The following is a 21989-nucleotide window of genomic DNA, read 5'->3' as shown; positions in this document are numbered from 1 at the left end:
GGCCATCAGTAGATAATATATGTGAAAACATATCCAAAAACCACTGAACAAATCGAAGTTTAGCTATTTTTAGTCCAAAAATGACATTCTTATCATAAAATCACATTTTAATGCCATTATTATATAAAATGAACAGTAAAAATCCATAAATAAACCAAAATATCCTAAATACATTTTAGGACCAGAAACTTTAACATGCAAATAAATTTCGTGATATTTCATAATAAACACAAATTTATAAGTTTTGTTTGTTAATCGTATAACTCGGAAAAACAATAACCGATTTGCATGCAAACAACCTAAGGCTCTTGATACCGCTTGTTCAAATAATTAATCTAATTAATTTACATATTCATATATGTGACATTTTAATTTAGTCATAAAATTAAACCTGGATTTTATGCATGCAAACATAAATAAGATAAGAGAAGAAATCATTGTTCTTACTATGTGATTTCGGTTTTATGGGCACCAACAAGATCTCCTTCTTGTTAGTTCTTGAGCTTTCCAACAATGGATGAACAAGATTCAAGTTTAGAATCTCTCCCAAAGCATATACCCAAGGAAACCTCTTAATAACTAATATTATTATGATCTAGTAATAATATTAATCTAGCTTAAATATTTGACCCAAAATATTGATTTTGTTTTCCTCTATTTCGGTTTAGAGGAGAGGATTTTTGTGTGTTTTTCTTTCTCTAAAATTTTACAAGTTGTAGAGAAAATACATTTTTACTACACTAGAAAAATATGAGTTGAAGTGTGTATGAATAAAAATGATAGAGGAAAAACTCTATCATTTCACTTGGCAAAACCGGTTGGAGGAGGGAAGGTAGCCAATGCATGAGGCCAACTTTCTTCCCAAGAACAACTAGGCATGCATGGCTACATATAGAGTGTAATAATTGTGTTTTTCCCTTATTAAAATAATCAACACAATTTATGCACTAATACCCTCTAAATTTTGGTACACTTGAGATAAAATGGGTAGTCCATTTTATTTTTTCATTTGTCAATTATGACATATGTGACATGTTACTTGACATGTGAATTTGTAATGTATTTTTAACATATTAAAAATCAACATACACATAAAATATGTCATTTACAAATCGACTAGTAATTCGTAATTACTTGTACCAAAACGGTTTATCAAATTATAAATTACAACGTCTTGTATTTATAATAAATTGTTCATTCAATTTCAATTCCAAATTGTTTCGTAAACAATAATTTTATCTAAGTAATAAAACAATTCAATTACTTAGACTGTATCTAATATAATCGAATTACAATAAGACACGTTAATTTTACTCACAAAATCATCCGTCAATTTTAAGCAATTTAATTAACTCGTATCGGCATACGATTAATTAAATAATCAATTAAGAGTATTTCCCTATAGGTATGACCTAAGGGGATCAACTGATCACCTCCGTTGCACGACAGTAATGTCAAACTCTAGTCAGCCAATCATTACCGATATGTGTGGACCAGTTGACTGTAAAATATTAAATCCCACATGTATTCTTAAAATGAGATTTAAACATATGATCATCATGATCAACAGTTGTGATCGCATTATTGTCGGAGGACACATATTCCAACAGATTTTACCGTTCATGGTTAATCTTTTGAGGATTGTTTTAGTCATCTTTCTTGGGTCTTGCAAAGATGTATTGATACCAACCTCGTTCTCAACCATGAGAAATGTCATTTCATGGTTGATGAAGGAATAGTGTTGGGACATGTGGTCTCCTCTAAAGGGATTGAGGTTGATAAGGCCAAGGTCGATACCATTCGCACCTTGCCTTATCCTACTAATGTGCGTGAAGTGAGATCTTTCTTAGGTCACGCCGGGTTCTACCGGCGCTTCATCAAGGATTTTTCTAAGATTGTCACTCCTTTATGCAAGCTACTTCAAAAGGATTGTGAATTCATCATGAGTGAAGAATGCAAGGAAGCTTTTGATATTCTCAAGGAGAAGCTTATTTCGGCACCTATAATTCAACCTCCCAATTGGAGTGAACCATTCGAGATAATGTCGGACGCGAGTAATTATGCCCTTAGCACGGTAATTGGCCAAAGGGTAGGAAGAGCACCTCATGTTATTCAATATGCGTCGAAAATGATGAATGAGGCTCAAAGAAACTATACCACTACCGAGAAAGAATTTCTTGCGGTGGTGTTTACCTTGGAGAAATTTCGACCTTATATTCTTGGAGCCAAGGTAATCATCTTCACGGATCATGCCGCCTTAAGTCATTTGGTGAAGAAGAATGAATCTAAACCCCGTTTAATGCGATGGGTATTGCTTTTGAGTGAGTTTGATGTTGAGCTCAAAGACAAGAAGGGCACAACCAACACGGTGGCGGATCACCTAAGTATAATTGTGCAAGAAAAACCTCAAGAAGTCTTGGAATCACCAATACAAGCCACTTTTTTGGATGACACACTTCTAGCCTTGTCTTCTATTGAGCCATGGTATGCCCATATAGTCAACTTCTTGGTTTTACAAGAGTTTTCAAAGGGTCTTTCTCGTTCCCAACGGGATAAGATCAAGAGTGATGCTAAATATTATGTGTGGGATGACCCATACCTTTGGAAGTTTTGTGCCAACCAAGTCATTAAGAGATGTGTCCCGGATACCGAAGTCATTCCAATTTTAAAATTTTGCCACGAATATGCTTGTGGTGGGCATTTTGGAGCCAAGAAAACGGCTAGGAAAGTCTTGGAAAGCGGTTTCTTTTGGCCCACACTATTCCGGGATGCTCATGCTATGGTGAAGACATATGATAGATGCCAAAGAGTTGGCAACATTTTAAGAAGAGGAGAAATGCCACAAACTCCCATGATCTATTGTGAAATATTCGATGTATGGGGCATTGACTTCATGGGACCATTTCCTGCATCTTGTGGTAACATTTATATACTTTTGGCGGTGGACTACGTCTCCAAGTGGGTGGAGGCTAAGGCCACCAAGACCGATGATGCAAAGGTAGTTGGAGAATTCATCAAAACCAACATCTTCTCTCGATTTTGTTTTCCAAAAGCCTTGGTAAGCAACCGTGGAACTCACTTTTGCAACAAAGCTATTTGAGCTCTACTCAAAAAGTATGGGGTAATTCACAAGGTATCCACCGCCTATCACCCTCAAACCAACGGTCAAGCCGAGGTTTCTAATAGAGAGATCAAGGCTATCCTTGAAAAGACGGTGAATCCCGACCGCAAGGATTGGAGTTTGAGGTTGGATGATGCTTTGTGGGCATATCGCACGGCCTACAAAACACTAATCCGGATGTCACCTTACCGCTTAATTTTTGGAAAACCATGTCATTTACCCGTGGAGCTTGAACATAGGGCTTATTAGGCGGTCAAATCATTCAACTTTCAAATGAGTGAAGCGGGACTTCATAGGAAACTTCAACTCCAAGAATTGGAAGAAATTCGGAATGATGCTTATGAGAATGCTTCCATTTACAAGGCAAGAACAAGAGCATGGCATGATAAAATGATTTCAAGAAGAGTGTTCCAAGTGGGAGAGAAAGTCTTACTTTCTCAAAATCGGCTTAGACTTTTCTCGGGAAAATTGAGGTCTAGATGGATGGGACCATATGAGGTGGTTCGTGTTTTTCCATATGTAGCAATCGAGATCAAATGCTTAAAGTCCGGGAAAGTTCTAAAAGTGAACGATCAAAGGCTCAAGCACTATCATGAAGGAATTGAAATGGGTGAAGTGGGAACACTACACCTTGTTGATCCAATTTATGAAAATTAATGAAGATGCAACTTTGTCGAGCCATCAACGTTAAATAAACGGCAAAAGTTTGTAAATATTTCTCCCCTTGCATATTTAATTTCCGCATTTCATTGTTTTCATTGCATTTTTGCATGTTTAAATTAATTGCATCATTTAGTTATTGCATTATAAATTAATTCACTTGCATTTTCATTAATGTTTTGGCATGTTAGGATGTTTTAATGTGTGTGTTAGTGTATAAGATACCAACTCAAGGGCATGCGTGAAGAAAGGAAAGAAGAAATATGTGTAAAAGAATTGGCTAAGTTGAAGAATTGGAGCACAAAACGAGCGAGTGCAGCAGTAACCTCGCACGGTGCGAGTTTTCAAACCCCATTTTTTGCACCGTGCGAGAAATCGAGTAACCCAGAAAAATCGCTCGTGCTCTCCTTCATATCACCTTTTGTTCTTCCCCAATTCTCATAATCTTCATTTCCTTTCCTCATCCTAACCCTAACCCACTCAAAATCAACCTTCAAACCCTTCACAAATCATCAATTTCAAGCATTTAACTTCCAAGATTCATCAATTTTCATCACCCAACATCAATTTGGGCGAAAATTTGCAGTAAAATCGACCCGTTTCAGTCACAAGAAATCGTCTTAGGGTTTTGTTGATTCAAGATTTGAAGATTTTGGGTTTGCAATTGGATTAAAGGGACTAATTGGAGCATTCTTGTGTAATATTCATCATCTAACAACATTTACAAGAATCAAAAGGGAGGTATACACCTTATTCTTATTCTTGTCATTTCAAGTTACCAAATTTTCGAAATTTGCATAGTGAAAGTCGAAAATTTGTGGTTAGATTGTTGTTATTTCTAGCCCTTAAACAATTTCTAACTTGTGAGGTGCTTTACATTCAATAAAAAACTAGTTAGCACATCATTCTTTTAGTGCATACTAGGTGTTTGTTCATTTGCCTCAACCAAAAAATTCTTTTCAAACTTGTTCTTTTCTGAAAAAAATTGTTGTACAATGGGAAAAGATAAGGCTTCCGAGGCTTCATCCTCACAAGGACCCAAGGGAGCCTCGGCTTTTGACGATAATGAGTACTCGGGAAAGAAGAGCCTCCGTGACAAAGCCCTCCAAAATTGGAAAAAGTTTGCATCTTTGTCGACCGTAGCACAAACCAAATTTCTTGATCAAAATGTTCTTATCGGGTTGGGAATGCTTCCCATGACCCGAATGCTCCTAGAGAAGGTCGACCTAGAGTCGATTATTGGGCAAGCCGCGCACACCCAAAGAGGTGTTACCTTTGAATTTCTCTCTACCTTGGAGAAAGTAAAGTTGGGGAGGGATAGAACCCCGGGAATCAAGTTCCGGGCATGTCGACTTGTCCATACATTAACTTATGACCAAGTGAGAGAGGCCCTCCACATTACTAAAGCCCCCGTAAATGAACCCCTTGACAAGAAAAAAATGAGTGAATTTTGGAACAACATTACGGGGGATGTGAGGCACGGGAATTCAAAGAACACAACCCTTCTCCACCCCATTTTGCGCATATTGAGCCGAGATATAAACACAAACTTTTTGGTCATGACCGAACCCACCAAGATGAACTACCTCCAATTACAATGTCTTTGGTCCATGACCCCGGAGGGGAAGGGGATACCGGATTGGGTTGATTTGTTTGTGAAAGTTTGCCTCGAGTTACAAAAAGAACCAAAGGGAACCATTTTATCGGGGGTATGATTGAGATGATTGTGGCAAAGACGGGTGTACCGTTCCCACCTAATGCACGGACACTTGAGGGTAGTTGCCTCATGGACTACAAATTCTTGACAAAAGCAAACATGCTTGAGGTTGTGGACCGAATCGCCCCCTTGGTTATTTGGTGCATGGGTGGCAAGAACTACAAGTATTACATGTACTTACCCCGTCCCCCCAACTCACCCTTGAGTTGGGGAAGTGGCCAAGACTTTTACATGCCCCCCGATGACGAGTTTGTGGACCATTGGGTTGATAGAGCTCATGTAGTTGAACCCGACAATGAGGAAGGTGGAGAGCAACCACAATGGGGAGGGGGAGCTCTAACTTATGGTGACATGCCACATGTTGATGCACCTTTTGATGAACCAATGCCAAATGCTCCTTTTAATGAACCCCACTTCACTCCACCTCACATGCCACAAGAACCACCACAACAACATCCCTTCATAGAACCACAATTCAACTACCCAGCTTTCCAAGCATGGCAATCGGATGTCACAGACCGTGTAACAAACCTTGAGTCCACTCTCTCCCAAATTTAACTCACGGAGAATGCCCGGTGGGGAATCACCTAGAACCGCTACCACCACTACCAAGAGGACATGGAGGAAGTGCGTTATGTCCAAAATGCAACTTTTGATATGGTGGCGGCCATGAATGCCCAACACATGCAACAATTCCCCACCCAATACCAAGGCTATGGTGAGACTCAAGTGGATGAAACAAGAGCCGAGATGGCTAGATTTCGAAGAAAAAGGGAATCAAGAAGAAGGGGAGGACCTCCGGGAAATGGAGGTGCCTCAAGCTCACACTCTTGAGTGAGTTTAGGGTGTTCACCTCACACTTTGGGGACAAAGTGAAGAATTAAGTGTGGGGTGGACATGAGTTGGTAATATCATGTATATATTGTAATATATTCATTTCATGCATCGTATTTCAATTCAAAAAAAAAAAAGAGAAAGAAAAAAAAGGAAAAGAAAAAGAAAGAAAAGAAGAAGAAAACCCGGCTAGGATGAAAACCCGAAAGGGCATCCTAGGCAAAAGTGGGAAAGTGGCCGAGGCCGGAGTGAAAACCCGGAAGGGCAATCCGGGCAAAATGAAAAAAAAGAGTGCGAGCCACGAGAGTAGAGGTGAGGAAAAGAGCTAAACCGAAAACCCGAAAGGGCGGTTTAGGCAAAATGAGAGAATTGGAAAAATTGGAAAATCTTGTTGACTCTTTGAAGCCGTGAAATCATGTCACATATATGACTACTTACTTTTGATGGTGGTGGCATAATTGGTGGATCTCTAGAAGGCCGGAAGGGTATGATAGAAGTGTGTCAAGGCTAAGTGGGGGGTGTTGGAAGCCGAATCTTTAATTAGCGCTTGATACACTTGGTGAATGAAGAAGTGAGTAGTGTTGTTTTGAATGGATGATTTTAGAATTATTTTGGAGGAAATTGAGGTTGCCTAATTAATGTGTTAAGAGATGCTTTGATGACTAAGGTGGCCTTGGGTTTGAAGTGAGCGGAGTGATAAGGGGGAGAAATAAGGAGAGTTGTTGTGAGTGATGAAGAATCGGTGGACTAGGATCATCTTAGAATGAGGGATGGCATAAGGAGGGCGAGTGAGGGAAGAGAGGTAAGCTTTGGAGGATTTTGGGTCACTTACTCATTATGTTGAAGCTTTGACGAAAAGTGACCATGTGTTTAGAAGAGGGATGATATAAGAAGGAAGTGTGAGAGAAGAGAGGGGAATTAGGAGCATGCCCATGCGGTTCTATTAGCCTAGCGGTGATTTTCTTTACTTTAGTTTGCTTGGGACGAGAAAAGGGCTAAGTGTGTTTGATGAGCTCCTATTTCTACATTTTTTGGCATCATTTGGAGCTCATTTGATAGCATTTGGTAACGGTTTTTGACAATCTTAACGTTATTTGACCAATCCCGAGTGTTTTATCATTTAGCATGGTTTTCTAGTGAAGAATGAGGTGCCAAGAGACCAAGAGAAGCATCAAAGTAAGAGTGAAGAACAAGCATTGAAGAAACATCATGAGAAAGCCTTCCAAGGATCAAGCAAGCAACGATTGAAAAGCGCACTCCAGGCCACTTCTCGCACCGTGCGAATTTCCAGACTCCAGAATTCGCACGGTGCGACTTTTCTGGGTTTCGTGCCGTTTTGTATTACGGCCTTTTCCTATGTTAAGCCCATGGTTATTAGGTTATGTTAGACTATATATAGGATGTTTTCCTCTAGGTTAAGACATCTTATGCTCACTATAATTAATCAAGTTGTAATTTTTGGAATTATTCATCTTTTTGATTGGGTTAGATCTACTATGGAGAACTAATCTCCCTTTCTTAATCCGACTCAAAGGTGTAATCTTTTGGTTGTAAGACTCCTTAATCTTTCCTTAATTTTCATTATCATTGTTAATCCTTTGTGTTTATTGTTTGAATTTTGGAATCCTTGTTTACATTGAGTAATTAAGTGTGATTTCCTTATTGCTTAATTAATCAAGTTCCTTAATTTATTGTTGTTGGGATTATTAAGTGTGATTTCCTTGTAATATCATCTTTGCAACACCTTGTTATTATGCTAATGAATGTGATTTCTTCTTGGCTTAATTAGCAAGTAAAGGATTAACTTGTAATTAGGCATTAATCGTGATTTCATTGTGTCTAATTACCCTTGTTGAATCTCTAATGCTTTTATCTTCTTATTAATTTAACCAATGTATGTGATTTCTACTTGGTAGGATTAATAAGTTGGGTTATTTGATTAAGTGTGATTTCCTTGTCATTTGACCATTATTAAGGAGATTTAGGAGAATAATCTCCACAATAAGGTGATAATGTTAATTAGAAGGATTGATTGAGTTGTTTTATCAACTAAAGTGCCTCACTTTATTGAGTCGGATAAAGTCTCTCTTAAACTTGATAAATTTCCATCTTAAAACTTGTTTGATTGATTACTTGTTGTTCACTCTTGTTTGAATTTCCTTTTGTCTTTGAAAACCAACCAAAACAACCCCTCTTTTTACATACTTGTTGTTAATTTGTCACAATTGTTCTAATTGCTCTCTTGATTTCACCATTGCAAAACCCCCCCTTCTCTTGGGTTCGATCCCATTACTTGCTACTTTACTAGTTTATAATTAGTATTAATTAGTACGTATTGTGGTATATAAATTGTTAATTTGGCCGTCTTAAATAGCGACGTTTTAGGCGTGTCAGCGTGGTCGATGAACTGTTTTATTAATGATATTTAATTCAAACGCTTTAATTCGTTTTATTTAATATAAATGATATTTAAATTAAATGTTTTTTTAAATTCATTTTATTTATTTAATTTGAATTTATTTTATGAACTTATTTTATTAAAAATAAAATAGTAATTGATTTGAAAAATCATTTTGGAAGTTTAAATTGTTTTATAAATCGTATTTGAAAAACTCGATTTTAAGACGGTTTTATACGCGATTTCTAACTTGATTTTGAGCTTTTTGGAAGCTCGTTTTGGACTCGAATTTCGATGCAATTTTGACCCAATATCTTCCCCTCCAACCCATGTTCAAATCCCACCATTGCCCAACCCAATCCATGGCCTTTTACCCAATCAAAATCTTGTCTTAAGCTCAGCCAGTCACCCCCAAACCCGTGTTCAGCAACCCGCCTCGCACCCTCCAATTCGACTCAGACCAAACCCAACCCCTCACCTAGCCTCGCCTAAATGCTAACCCACCATGCTAGGCCTAACCCCATGCACGTAGTCCACCAAGACCAGCAACCAAACCCACCTGAATCCCCCTCAAAATCTGCCCCAAGCAACGCGCAAAACAGGGGGTCCCTGTCCCTGTTTCGGTTCCCCTTTCGTGCACCATGGCTCAAACCACGAACCACCCTTCAAGCCACCACTTAAAAACCTATCATGTACCTTTCCTTGATCCCCAAGCTTCATATAATCTCCATAAAACCGAGCCAAGTTCCTTCCATAACCGTATGACATACATTTTCCAAAAACCTGCAACAAATCTTTCGATGTTTCCTATTCGATATCCATTCACACCCATTACCTTATTCTGGAAGAAAACTATCGTGAATAGACTCCTACATCAGCTAGAAACCTTCCATAGTCGTACCATTAAGATTAAGATGAAATCTCAACACCACAACTCTATTTCAACCATTCTCGTGCCTATATATACGACCTTAAAAACCCCTTGAAAGAGGTTCACCAACTCGAAATCAAACCCAAAGCAAGCCACGAGTTGGCACGAAAAACCGAGTGTTCTACACTCTGTTTTTCGCGTTTCTTCCTACGCGGCCAGGCCCCGTTTTGCCTCGATTTAAGTGCACATACCATCAAAACAACCCTTATTTGTTTGCATATTACAAATCTAAATTCCACCACGATTCCAAAACATCTTTCCAATTGAAAATTGGTTAAGAAACAAGAGAGAAATTCGAGTTTGAAAAAGGGTGTCCGAGTTTAATAAACGTGTTTGCAAATTAATTTGTATTCATCGAAGACGGCCCCTCGAGACAAGATCTACTGTCGATTACGACACAAGACTTTGTCAACGATACACGTAGGTTGAGGGTGCAATAAAAATCCTCGTTTCTCCCTTTTAATTCTGTCTTTTAATTATGTTTATTATATCGTATTTTTATCGTGTAAATTGTTAATTATGAAATAATTAATATAGATACGAGTACGAATTAAAGTACTATTCCAACACCCGCGTTGACTCGAGTTTAAAAGGCTTAATTTGTCCGAGGTGATCAACATGCCTTGCTCGTTTACATATCCTCGTGTTTGGATTCGGACAGAATTAAATCAATTTATCTATGTTAATAAACGATGTTTATTATCTTGTGGATATTAAATGAAGGACAATGGGATTAGTAGTAATTAGGATGTGCCGAATGGATGGCCTCTGTGTGTGGATTTTGTTTTCTGTTAGGATAAGAATTATTCTATGTTTATCACATGACGATTTTATTATGTTTAATCAATTTAATTGACTTAATTGTTTTAACCTTGTCGTAATTGGATGAGTTCAAGTATGTTAACCAAATATATGACTTTGATTTATTTCAATTTCTTAAGTTTGAATCTTTGATTGTCTAAGCATGTCAATTTGATTATCTTGTATGTTTAATTCATTTAATTCACATGTTTTTTTTATTTTTGACTTGTTTTATTGTAATTATGAAATAATTATGTCAAGAATTGATTATTTGCCCATAGTCCCATGTTTCGAATTTATGACTAGAATAGTCAATTTAATTTGATTCATATGTCTTATTCACATGTTTAATTTAATTATTTAGAATTAATTAATTAGATTTGATTTAGATCGCATGAATTAGAATTGTTTGTGTCGATTTATCTTCGTATGAGTGTCGTACACTAATGCCGAGTGTCACGTTTTTTCTAGGATAGATTAGTCTAATTTTATGTATAATAGGTATGATTCACATGTTAGATGTCCATGTTTAAGTGTTAGGGATCGTGAGACTGTGAAGATAGAGGTGATAGATGTTCCAAAAAATAATCATGACTTAAAACTGGATAAGAGTATAGAGGTTAACGAGAGTGTGGTTATTGAGATGAAGAATGCTCAAAATAATCGTGGCATGGGTTTGTGCACTAACTTAAAGAAGAACGAGTACGTGTCTGATAAGTCATTCATTCTTGAGTTCTCCAAGAAGGGTGGGGGAAATTTCCGGCTAAGGATCCATCGACAATCTTATCAAAATATGGTTGCCATGAATGACGACTTGCCTCCTTTAGATATCAACATTGTTAAGCCTCTTGCTCTAGATGCGAGTTCGAGCACGTTCTCCATATATGACAACTTCAGTATTATTGCTGATACTCAAATCCTCAAAATACCAAACACCGTCATTTCTTATGATTCTAGTTTGCCATTATTCTCTTCTAAAATTGATTGCGCCACTTCAGTTTGCACTCAAGCTCAATATGATTTGAATGTTCACCGACCTTTCTTATTTTCAGCTTGTCCAAAGAAATGTAAGATGTTGCAACACCCCCAAACACCGGGAAGCCTTTAGCTAGGCCTTCCTAGCACTTGGGAGTGTCACACTTCTTGGTTTCCCAAGGAAATGGAAACGAGACAACATATTTGTAACAGATTTATTGATAGATAAGTTTAAAGTTAAAGAAGCATAATTAAGTTATACAAACCAAGTGTAATGCCTTAGGGCCCAATAGTTACATAGCCAAATATAAAAGTACTAAAAGTAAGGTATCAAGACTCGACTGAAGCTAGGTGATGACACGCTAAGTGTCGACGTCCCCCATGCCTCTACCATCCAATACGCATATCCAACCTGTCAATCAAACTTCTCCCCATATGATCTGAAATATCATATGGTTCACCACATATATTTTTAAAACATAAAACGTCAGCTCTAATAATACAATTAATCACATAGAAACCCAAATGGCACATGTCACTCAATTATCCATATCATGACTCATCACATATCCCAAACTCGTTCAACCACCTCTAAAATCCACTCCCTCATCTCCACAATCCCGATGACAGCATCGCAACACCGTCACCAACCGCCGGATCGTGACCCGAGGTACCCGCATCACAACACGGAATACCGAGTTCGCATCGTAACACGAACACATCAACTCGGACCATTAATCTGCACATCCTCCTTGGGGGTGGGTCCCTCCAAGTAGCGATCTCAAGGTGCAAGGTCGATGTCCCACAAACACCTCCTGGCTAAATAACACTTCTCCGCCACATCCAACCTTACTTCATCCAACAATATACAACCATTACAATAGCCTCACAATCATAATTACAATTAAGAAACTTTAAACATGCCATAAATGTAACACCCCCATACAACAAGGTGCCTTACCAAGACCACCTAATGCATGGAAGTGCTACCATCTCGGTTACCCGAGGCAATATATATCAAATTCGCCATAAAAGAACATACTTAAATAAATGAGTTTAAGTGATTACATAAACAAAATCCCAAAACTGAAAAGTAGATACATCTGTTCCAAAATATCAAACCAACTGAAAAGAAATATAAGTTCAAGAGAAAGTGGAAAACTCTAATGACACGTGATGACTCCATCCCAGCTATCCCTCAAGCAATCCATCTCATATCTGCTCAATAACTGCTCACCATCCCCGAATGGATCACCATAGTTTTTAAAACAATTAACGGGGTCAGTTACTAATTACACAATATAAGATAAACAATATAACAACACATATGATCATTCAACTCCGTCACATCTCCACACACCTGACTATACACTAAAGTGTGTAGCCCTGCCAGAATATCCATCGCAACAGATATTTTACACCGCCAGTGGGGGACCGCAGCCGTTCCCACCAAACCCCGCTCATTAACTCCGAGCGAAAACCCAAATTCCTTCATGTGCACATCCTCTCTTGTGGCAGGTTCCACAAGGGGCGAATCAAGGGCGTGAAGCCACTCCCGCAAGTGACTCCACTCAGCCAAGGACGCGCCTCACGAACCACATACAAACACATCCAACCAATTATACAACAACAATTACCAATTACAAAACCAATATGATAAAGATCAACAAAATCACAACCATCATCAATCAACTATCAAATACCATGTAATCAATAACCGAGTAGGGAAACCCTACCTGGAAAGGCAAATCACCAAAATCGTCACAAATCAGCTATTCAAAACTGCTCCTCTACGAAACCACCTTCTATAATCACATAATTACTATCTAACAATCACCATACTCCCAAAATCCCCCAAAATACCCAATTAGGGTTTCAATCAAAAACAATGAAACGATATAAAAATCATACTAGAATCTTACTCACGATGCGACGGTCTCAACGGCGTAAAGAACACAATAGCAATGAGAGGAGGAGAGACTACGTAACTTTTCTTTTGTGTAAAGAGTTTAGAAAATAGTGAAAAAGTAAAAGGAGTTGATAAAATAAATTTATATAACATCCTCGCGTTGCTATCAAAACCTGGCGAAATAACCCGTAAAACCGACTTACTCGATCGAGTACGTCACTTACTCGATCGAGTGTCCCCTACTCCATCGAGTAACCCACTTACTCGATCGAGTACCCATCAGCAGTACACTGTTTTGACACCAAAACTCACTTACTCGACAGAGTAAGCCTTATTCAATAGAGTACCCAACATCACATAAAACCGTAGTATTACAGTCTTCCCTCCTTAAAATCGAACTTCGTCCCTGAAGTTCAAACATAACCTATAAAACATAAACTCCTAAAACGCAATCCACCAACTATGACTACCTCCACAACATGGCTCACGATATCGTATCAACTACATTATAGCCTCTCGATACTAACTCTATACACTACCGAATACCATCCACAAACTCCGCTAGATCCGTCTTACTAACATGTCATCCATTAGCAAATCCAATATCAAGACAATTCACCAAGCGAGATCAACCACCAAACGGAATGTTACATTCTACCACTCTTAAAATGAACTTTGTCCTCGAAGTTTACTCATACCCGTAAACATCCTCACCCAAACTATCAACACTGTCGAAGTTTACTCACACCCATAAACGTTATACTACTACCAGCACTGTCAGGACCTTTAATAATATCAATCACAATACAAATCCATCCTTTATTCTCCACCAAGACTCAAACTTCAAATATATCAAACTTCCAAATATACTGCAACATGTATGACCATCAAACTCTCTTTGTCGCATCCTACTCCTCCTAAGATAAATGTTACGTTCTCGTAACTCACTAATACTAGGTCCTTTGCTATACTTTCCATACTCCTCATCACCGCTACATGTTAACGATAACTAACTATAACCTCAATAACTACAACCATTCCTATATCCAGGGCACTCTTTCTCTAACAGTTCTCATACCTCAAATTATTCCTATAATACTACGGTTTTCTATGTCTATGGGTACTCTATCGAGTGGGGCTTACTCTGTCGAGTAAGTATGTTTTTATACGAAACAGTAGTCTGTCTGATGGGTACTCGATCGAGTAAGTTACTTACTCGATCGAGTAAGTTACTTTTACGGGTTATTTTTGACGGGATTTGTTAATAACACGTGATTCATATTTAAATGTTTCCGTCACTTTATTCATCACTTTTACTTTTTTCTAAAAACCCTTCAAAGAGAAAAGAAGTTATGTTGTCTCCGTCATCGCGTTACTATCAAATCCCAAGGGCTAAGGTTGTCGGATCGTCACGTTCTTTACACCATTGAGTTCGTCGTGTCGAGGGTAAGATCCTTGTATAGTTTTGTGGACAAGGCCAACCTAGTTCCTAAGTTAGATTCATTGGTTAGATCGAATGATTGCGAAAAGGGATAAGAAACAAGTTAGAAAACGAGTTAGAAACGATGTTGATTGATTGTCGCGCAAGGGTGTGTTCTACACGGCCTAAAGGGTCTAATTAGGTTAGATATAATAAGATTAAAGCTTACTCGTCGAGTTTTAATAGGAAGGTGCTAATCACGCACTCCTATGCTAGCGAGAAATCAAGTGATAAGAAAGATGCGTTCAATTGTTTACAGAATCGTCGATTGATTTTATAACTTACGTCGAAGCCACCTATCGTGTCTAATTAGGTTATTGAATTAAATTAAAGTCATCTAAATATGTCATAGGTTAACAATCAGAGGTTAAACTAACATACAACGGGTCCAAGGGTATGTCGATTTGGCCGAAATAACAAAGGGGTCAAAAGCGAAGAGCGAAGTTAGATAATTGTTTTATTTATGCCCTACCTTGAACACGAGGATATGTAAATGAGACGGGGGTGTACGACCGACTAAAGTAGCGGTTTATTTTCCCATCTCAAGTCAACGCGGGTGTTCATGGCGGTACTTTAACTCATACTCGGACTAACTAATTTCATAGTTAATTAAAACAAACGATAAACAAAACGAAAACAAACAAAAAACAAACTATAAAAAAAAGCATAAAAAAACGAAATAAAAAAAGGAGAGAGAAAGGTATTTGATGCACCCTCAACCTACATGTATCGTTGACACCGTCTTGGGTCGTAATCGATGGTAGATTTTATCTCGAGAGGCCGTCGTCGACGAAGAATAAAGCAAACACGCGTTTTGGAAACTTTCTGGACAGCGATTTTAAAACAGTGATATCTCCCTCGTTTCACGACGAAAATTCGATTTAAAAGATGTTTTGGAAACTAGAAAGAGAGGAGAACAGGGATCTTAAAGCAACCCCTGCTCGTTTTGGGTTATTGGGCACGAAAAACGAGCACAAACAGAACTGGACAGACAAGAAGAAACCGCGAAAACAGAGTGTTATTTCACTCTGTTTTTCGAGGGATTTCGTGTACTCTCAAGTAGGGCTGAGCAAAACCGTATACCCGATACGGTTTTGAAAACCGTACCGGGTATACGGTTTTTAAATTCACAATTTTGTAGATACGGATCCGACCCGGTTTAACCGTATACCCGGTTTTCGTATACCCGGTTTTTCCGTATATCCGGTTTTCGTATACCCGGATACGGATTTCAGTTGTTTCTTGTTCAATTTATTACATACGCGATAAAACCGGTACATTCTAACTTAAATTTAATAATATGTTACATATTAAAATAATCAAAATTTCAATATTCATTATACAAATGCATTTGGGAAAAAGAAAGTGGACAAGTTAAAGTGATTTTGGTTAAATTATTTAGTTTTTGTAAGATATTTTTGGTTTTTTTATTTCTTTTCAAAAACCGTATCAGAAACCGTATACCCGGTTTTGTTTTTGCCCGACCCGGATACGATACGGTTTTTGGAAAACCGTATCGTATATACGGAAATCCGTATCGTATATACGGAAATTCGTTTAATTGAAACCGTATATCGTATCGTATCCGTATATTAAAACCGTTTCGTATATTTTTGCTCACCCCTACTCTCAAGGGCAATTTGGCTCGTAAATCTTTGTCTAATGTGTAGATGGATGTTATGTGGTTAATTAGGAACAAGAAACTCGAGTTTTTATGGAGGTTTGATGGAGGAACGAATGGGTTTTCGAAGAGGACACACAAACAGTTTCAGTTTGTGTGTCGGTTTTGTTTAGGGTTTTTGAAGGATGTTTATGGTTTGTTTCTGAGGTTTAAAGCTTGTGGGTGATGGTTGGATGTATGGAGAACTTAGAGGGATGAATGTATGGTGAAGGGGTGGTATTTATAAGGAGTTAAAGTAGGTTAAAAGAGAGGGAGGGGCAATCGGGCTTCATCCCGTATGGCTGCTGTCCAGCCGTTTTTGTGAGGGTTTGAGGGGGGTTTTCTTGGTGATTAAGCTAGGATAATATGGGTAGGATACTAGGGTATGGGTTAGGGTTAATGGGTACGGGTCTTGGTAGTGTTTGGAGCGGGTTTGGGCTCGGGAATTGAGCTGCCAAAACAGGGGCTGCTCGGTTTATGCGTGGGCTGGTTGGGGTTGTTTGGGACGAGAATTTGGGCCATGGTATGGGGGGTTCGAACAAGGGTGGATGGGTAGAGGCTTAGGTTGGTTAATGTACTCGAGATTCGTGCCAATTCGTAAAGGAAACGGGCTCAAAAACCGAGCTAAAATCGAGCTCAAAAACAAGTGTTCAAAACGAGTTCTTTTCGATTTTCAAATCGATTTTTCAAATCAATTAACCCATTAAAATAAATGACTTTTCAAATCAAATATACTCATAAAATGATTTTTCAAATCAATTATTTATTTTATTTTCAATAAAATAAACTTGGGAAAATAAATTCAAAATAAAATAAAATAAATTGAATTTACCTAAAAAACATAATTTAAATATCATTTTGTGGACAAGGCCCTCGGGAACTGCGTCCGAGGGATCCACACCTGACATAATCGACTCGAGGTTCTTTCGAATCGAATTAAGACATATTAGAGTCGCCACCAAGTTTTTTGGGAACTTGGAACCGTTCAAGTCAACTTTACACCTTTCATCGAAAAGCATAAAGCCCATCGACTACGAGTGATTAAAGATAAAGACTTGTACCCTATATCACTCGATTTGAATGACTCTCGTAATCCAATGGTATTTAGACGGATCCACAAACCATAGATCTTGAGTAAGGGGTGAGGGTACGTGTTGGGAAGCCCATAAGGACACCCAACCCCGCCCGTCGATAACGGCCTCTACTAAGTCAAGTGTCGGATTTCAAACAAGGTCATAGCTACGTACGATGTATGATATGCAAACGTTGTTTTAACCCTATCATGTGACAACAATTTCTATGTCGTTTTAGATGCAACTAAACTAACTTTGTCAAAGTTGTAATTTAGCATGCGGGTTGATTGATCTAACAACATACAAAATAAAGCAAACAAGGCTTAAGGGGGAATGGGGGAGCCGTTGGGATCTACCTATTACAACCCAGGCATTTCATGCCGACACAACAACAAATTAAAGATACAACTCGATCTAAATACAATTGCTACATACAACTCAAAACACGACACAAAACACACGGCCATTGGGCCTTGAAAACCGTGCACATGGGGGAGGTGACTCACGGCCTACATGACACACGGCCGTGGGTCCCTCCTCGTATTGCGTGCTCTCACTTAATCCCATCGAATTAGACATTGGGCTACGCACCAAAGCATGCATTAGCATAAACCGGGCCATGTTGCTTTAAACAACATGCGGTTTACTACGCTCCTACAAGCATTGGGAACAACCGTCTAACCAAATAAAACTAAGGTTTTCAGAAAAGGTTTTGACTCAAAAAGGAGAACTAATTACAAATAGATTACAAAACGTGACTCAAAGAAACATAAATTAATTACAAGTGATAAAACAAATAAAGAACGAACGATGCAAAAACAAACGAAATAGGAAAGGCCAAACACACGGCCAAACACACGGCCAACCACGGCCCAACCAAAGCCAACCTAGTTCCTAAGTTAGATTTATTGATTAGATCGAATGATTGCGAAAAGGAATCGAAAACAAATTAGAAAACGAGTTAAAAACGATGTTGATTGATTGTCGCGCCAGGGTGCATTCTACACGGCCTAAAGGGTCTAATTAGGTCAAATTCGCTAATTAATTTAACTCATCGAGTGTCAATAAGAAGGTGCTAATCACGCACTCTTATACTAGCGAGAAATTAGGTGAAAGAGATAGATGCATTCAATTATTTACAGAAATCGTCGATTGATTTTATAACTTACGTCGAAGCCACCTAAAGTGTCTAGTTAGATTATTAAATTGATTTAAAGTCATCTAATTACGTCATAGGTTAACAATCAGAAGTTAAACTAACATGCAACGGGTCCTAAGGTCCATCGATTTGGCCGAAAACAAGAAGAGGGTCGAAAGCGAAGATCGAAGTTAGATAACTTGTTTTATTTATGCCCTACCTTGAACACGAGGATATGTAAATGAGACGGGGGTGTACGACCGACAGAAGGAGCGGTTTCTTTTCCCATCTCAAGTCAACGCGGGTGTTCGTGGTGGTACTTTAACTCATACTCGGACTAACTAGTTTCATAGTTAATTTAAAACAAACGATAATTAAAACGAAAAACAAACAAAAAGAGACAATAAAAAAAGGCATAAAAAACGAAATAAAAAGAGAGAAGAGAAGGGGATTTGATGCACCCTCAACCTACATGTATCGTTGACACCGTCTTGGGTCGTAATCGATGGTAGATTTTATCTCGAGAGGCCGTCGTCGACGAAGTAACAAAGCAACACGCGTTTTGGAAAGTTTCTGGACAGCGATTTTAAAACAGTGATATCTCCCTCGTTTCACGACGAAAATTCGATCCGAAAGATGTTTTGGAAACTAGAAAGAGAGGATAACAAGGATCTTAAAGCAACCCTGGTTCGTTTTGGGTTAATGGTCACGAAAAACGAGCACAAACAGAACTGGACAGACAAGAAGAAACCGCGAAAACAGAGTGTTATTTCACTCTGTTTTTCGAGGGATTTCGTGTACTCTCAAGGGCAATTTGGCTCGTAATTCTTTATCTAATGTGTAGATGGATGTTATGTGGTTAATTAGGAACAAGAAACTCGAATTTTTATGGAGTTTTGATGGAGGAACGAAAGGGTTTTCGAAGAGGACACACAAACAGTTTCAGTTTGTGTGTCGGTTTTGTTTAGGGTTTTTGGAGGATGTTTAGGGTTTGTTTCTGAGGTTTAAAGCTTGTGGGTGATGGTTGGATGTATGGAGAACTTAGAGGAATGAATGTATGGTGAAGGGGTGGTATTTATAAGGAGTTAAAATAGGTTAAAAGAGAGGGGAGGCAAATCGGGCTAGCTGAACATAGCTGCTGTCCAGCAGCTTTGAGGAGGGGTTTCTAGGGTTCGTTTTGGGGGTTTTCTTGGTGATTAAGCTAGGATAATATGGGTAGGATACTAGGGTATGGGTTAGGGTTAATGGGTACGGGTCTTGGTAGTGTTTGGAGCGGGTTTGGGCTCGCGAATTGACACGCAAAAACAGGGGACTGCATTGGTGTTTTGCGGGCTGCTTGTGGCCTGTTTGGGATGGGATTTTTGGGCCATGGATAGGGGGTTCGAACAAGGGTGGATGGGTAGAGGCTTAGGTTGGTCAGTGTACTCGATATTCGTGCCAAGTCGTAAAGAAAACGGGCTCAAAAACCGAGCTAAAATCGAGCTCAAAAACATGCTTAAAAACGAGTTTTCTTCGCTTTTAAAAATCGACTTTTCAAATCAATTAACAAATTAAAATAAATGACTTTTCAAATCAAATATACTCATAAAATGATTTTTCAAATCAATTATTTATCTTATTTTCAATAAAATAAAATTCAAAATAAATTAAATTGAAATCACTTTAAAAGGCTTTAATTTAAATATCATTTAAATTAATAAAATGAACTCACTAAAAAACATTAATTTAAATATCATTTAAAATAATAAAAATGAATTCACTTAAAAAACATTAATTTAAATATCATTTATAATTAATAGAATACTTCATCGACGACGCCCTTTCTACCTCGTAAAACGAGCTCCAAATAATGACAATGACAACTAAAGAATACATGTGTCCTATCATCATCGGGTGTTTGTCGGGTTCTCTATAAATTCCAATATCGACGGATACGGGTATCTACACATTTAAATTAATAAAATGAACTCACTTAATTTAAAAAATCATTTAAATTAATAAAATGAACTCACTAAAAAAACATTAATTTAAATATCATTTAAATTAAGAAAATACTTCATCGACGACGCCCATTCTACATCGTAAAACGAGCTCCAAATAATGACAATGACAACTAAAGAATACATGTGTCCTATCATCATCGGGTGTTTGTCGGGTTCTCTATAAATTCCAATATCGACGGATACGGGTATCTACAGAGCCCCCACTTTGACTGAGGCTTGGACAAGGCGAAAGTCAAAGTATACCCAGTCCCTCTCGACCTGAGGATTCTGCGGGTCGTTTATAGTCCATTAGACTTGCATATATAAGCTCGCCAGCCATAAGAAGAGATCATACCTGAAACTTCGTTGGGAATTGACTCTTGCTTCTGTTGTGTCAAATTATCGTCATTGGTCGTCGACCCATAAATTGCATATATGGTGGATTGAGCCTTATCCTTAGGCGCCTACGTATCCGTTTCTGACGGAATCAAACCCGCGTCGTAGTTCGGCCACTGTTGACACTTGCCCAAAGTTTATCATCTGCTGGCGTTTGTCCAAAATTCGTCATCTGCTGACATTTGCCCAAAACTTATCATCTGCTGGCGCTTGTCCGAATGGGACGGGACTTTCCAAGGAGGTTGCCGCCACTTTCATTATTTGCTTTCAGCTACGGAATTCTTCCATTTCATACTCTTGTATTGAATTGAATTCTGAGTGGATGTCATCCATTTCATCTTGATAATGGTCTCTGAAGCCAACGGCCAGAGCCCCGATTCTGCAATGGCTCTAAAGTCGAAGACTTTAGAGCCCCCAGTTGAAGCATATCCTGCTATATTTGAAACATAGAAAATGTACTAGCAATAATCATCACATAAGCACATTTGGATCATCGATCTTGAAATTGGATTATTTGAAATACTGGGTCATCGACCCGAGAATTGAATTTCAAAATTTTGAATGATTGGGCCCTCGACCCGAAGTTTGAAATTGACATCACTTGGAATGTTGGGTCATCGACCCGAAATTTGAGTTTGAAAGACTGGGTCATCGACCCGAGATTTGAACATGTTGAAAATTTTGAATAATTGGGCTATCGACCCAAATTTTGAATTTGAAATGAATCACTTGGATGTTGGGTCGTCGACCCAAAATTTGATTTTGAACTTTGAGATGTGAACCTTGACTTGAAATGTACCACTACTTGGATCATCTATCCCATAATTCGCAAAAAGTTTTTGATTGGAATTTTGAAATTTTGAAATTTTGAAATTTTTGAAATCGAACCTTAATGGGTGAGCATGAAACACGAC

General features: G+C 38.3%; 1 protein-coding gene across 1 annotated transcript; it reads left to right on the top strand.

The window, feature by feature from the left end:
• The first annotated feature begins 3394 nt into the window (after positions 1–3394).
• LOC141649625 (uncharacterized) lies at positions 3395–3778 on the top strand. The gene has a single exon (XM_074458309.1). The coding sequence runs from the start codon at positions 3395–3397 to the stop codon at positions 3776–3778; it is 384 nt and encodes a 127-aa protein (XP_074314410.1).
• The last annotated feature ends 18211 nt before the right edge of the window (positions 3779–21989 follow it).

This window comes from Silene latifolia, chromosome 3 (assembly GCF_048544455.1).
Source record: "Silene latifolia isolate original U9 population chromosome 3, ASM4854445v1, whole genome shotgun sequence".
Taxonomy (NCBI): Eukaryota; Viridiplantae; Streptophyta; class Magnoliopsida; order Caryophyllales; family Caryophyllaceae; genus Silene; species Silene latifolia.
Note: the sequence above shows the minus strand (reverse complement) of the source record. Positions and strands in the feature narration are given on the sequence as shown.

Coding starts and splice junctions, on each gene's coding strand:
- LOC141649625 (XM_074458309.1), top strand. CDS start 3,395: ATGAGTGAAGCGGGACTTCATAGGAAACTTCAACTCCAAGAATTGGAA.